Here is a 2,654-nt window from a genome sequence, read left to right as displayed (position 1 = left end):
TACTTATTTATTTATAAATTCATGGCGTCTCTTTCAGCACCATGTCCACGAAGATTTCAACGTGATCAGTATCATCTACCATTTCGGATTCTGTGTCTCCACAGTGGCTTTAATTGTGGCGTTGTTGATTTTTATCTGGTTTGGGTAAGTCTATCACAGTTTTTTCCATTTATATATCCTTTACATTTATTGTTGTCTGGTTTATGTGCAAATGAAATAATGCGATAAAACTGTTTTATTGGAATATATTTTCTTCATGTAAGCAGGCGCTATACAATGTTTAGTGTCGCACATTTATGTCGCAGTAGATTTGTGGTTGCTGTGTTAATATATGCTTTGTAATAGGATGGGTTGCAAGCCATTTAAGTGTAGGTTCGAGGTCAGAAGAGTACTGGAGGAGACTTTTTCGAGACGGACAAGTGAATTTTGGAAGAGGGGCCTTGCAAATCTTCCAGATTAATGAAAGAGCATTGTAGAAAATGACGAAGAGTATATTTTAGATTAAAAAAGAACTACGCTATGATGCTCCCCCACTACTTCTGCTCATGATCAGAGATGCACATATCGTCAGCCACTAAAGGACATGCTCAACTGGTTAAGGTCAAACAACTGACAAGTATTATTATTATTATTATTATTATTATTATTATTATTATTATTATTATTATGATTATTATTATTATTAGAAACAGCATTATACCAGTGGAAAAGCTTTCGGTTACTTTTGTTTTAAGATATTCCTCTAATTCCATTATTCTTTGCCGGTTCCATTTCACTTCTGCATTTCCTCATTTTATTTGTTGTTCTATATTTATTTTAAATTCGTCAGTTTTCTAAAACAAAGACCATTTTAAAAAGCTGAAGTGTGAAAAAAAAAGCCCCCAAAAAAACAAAAGCCAAAAAAACATACAAAAACTGGTAAACAGAAATATCGATCGAAGCGACTATTGCACATAAGAACACCATGTTGATATCTAAAGACCGACTGACGTAATGACATTTAAAATGATTAGCACCGAGAACGACACCATATTGCATGCATTACATGTAGTCAGGCTAACTGCATATGTTACAACCTCCAACTCGTCTGCTTTTATCCAATATTGATCGTTTTTAACTCGCCTCAAGACCAATTTCATTAAATGAGTCGAATCAGTTGATGAGAGGAAAATGATGATGGTGGTAGTAATAGTGGAATTGTGTATAATACTGTCAGCCTATTTTGATCGTCTGCTTCAGTCATTTTGACTGTGGTTCTTGTTATTTCTGTGGATGCCGTTGCTGTCGATATTTTAGTTCTTGCTGTAAAGTTCTGATGTGCAGTGATTCAGTGTTATTAGAGTTGTAATGTAGCTGAATGAACTAAACTAAAACGTTCGATCTTCGGTTCTTCTTTTATTACCGTAATATTCAACATTGCACTGACAGTTTGAAACTTAAACAAAATGGCCGCTGCATTAAAAAGATAGATTTTCATAGAATCGTTGGCAATATTAGGTAAATAAGTTGCGTTTGATTTGTAAAATTCATAATGTTATAATTTCTCTTTCATCAATAAACCTATTACTGTTACCTCAAATATATAACAGGCACTATAAAAAATTGCCACATCTCTTTCTAACTGTAGCCCACCATCTTAAGTAACTCACACATTAGCTGACATAGTTTGGGAAACAATATATTTCGAAAAAATATTGTATGATTATGGGTGGATTGTATATATGTTGTTATACGGTTCAAAATTATATATAAAAAAAAACAAAAAATGAAAGATTGATATAGGTGAGGGAACAAAAAAGAAGCTGTATTAGAGTGACGCACAGGAACAAATGGAAGAAGACATGTCGTACTTATGTCCGTGGGCGTGCATGTATGTATGTATGTATATATACTCTTATATATATATGTATATATATATATAAGTTATAATTAAAGTTTAAATTTAAATTTCAAATTTCAAATGTACGTGTTGAGTATATCCCTTGTAATATGCTGATAAAGCGCCTGTATATTATACATTCATACATACATACATACATACATACATACATACATACATATATGTGTGTGTGTATATGTATGTATAATCATTTGCTGGATTCATTCAAAGGGTAGGGCCATGAAGGAGCATCGTCTTTCAATGTATTTGGCTTTTCTTTCTGTCCCTTGTTGGTGTATGTATGTATGTATGTATATATGTATGTATGCATTCATGTTATTTACATTATTTACATTTAACGGTTATGGCGTAGTGAACTATGTATGTGTATATATATATTATCACATTCACTCTCAAGGCTTTGATCGGCCTGTGGAGATTGTAGAAGACATTTGCCGAAGGTGACATGCAGTGGGACTGAACACGGAACCATGTGGTTAGGAAGGAAACTTTTACCATACAGCCCACAACTGCGCCTATGTGAATTTGTGTGCGTGCGTGAGTTTATGAGTATAAATGTTTCAGTATGTATGTGTGTGCTTATGTATGTATGTGTGCGTGTATATTTTTGAATATGACTGAGTGTGCATCTGTCTATATCCATGATGTGCGCACACACGCAAACACAAACACACAGACACACACACACACACACACACACACGCACACACACACACACACACACACACACACACACACACACACACACACACAC

At 34.2% G+C, this 2,654-nt stretch overlaps 1 protein-coding gene across 1 annotated transcript in view; it reads left to right on the top strand.

Moving 5' to 3' along the window:
- LOC106870026 (corticotropin-releasing factor receptor 2) overlaps positions 1-2,654 on the top strand; it is a 121,339-nt gene that overhangs the window by 39,179 nt on the left and 79,506 nt on the right. Inside the window, exon 4 of the mRNA XM_014915991.2 lies at positions 38-144. Coding sequence (XP_014771477.1) covers positions 38-144 — 107 coding nt within the window. The remainder of the gene's footprint in view (positions 1-37; positions 145-2,654) is intronic.

This window comes from Octopus bimaculoides, chromosome 18 (assembly GCF_001194135.2).
Source record: "Octopus bimaculoides isolate UCB-OBI-ISO-001 chromosome 18, ASM119413v2, whole genome shotgun sequence".
Taxonomy (NCBI): Eukaryota; Metazoa; Mollusca; class Cephalopoda; order Octopoda; family Octopodidae; genus Octopus; species Octopus bimaculoides.
This window is presented reverse-complemented; position numbering and strand designations above follow the sequence as displayed.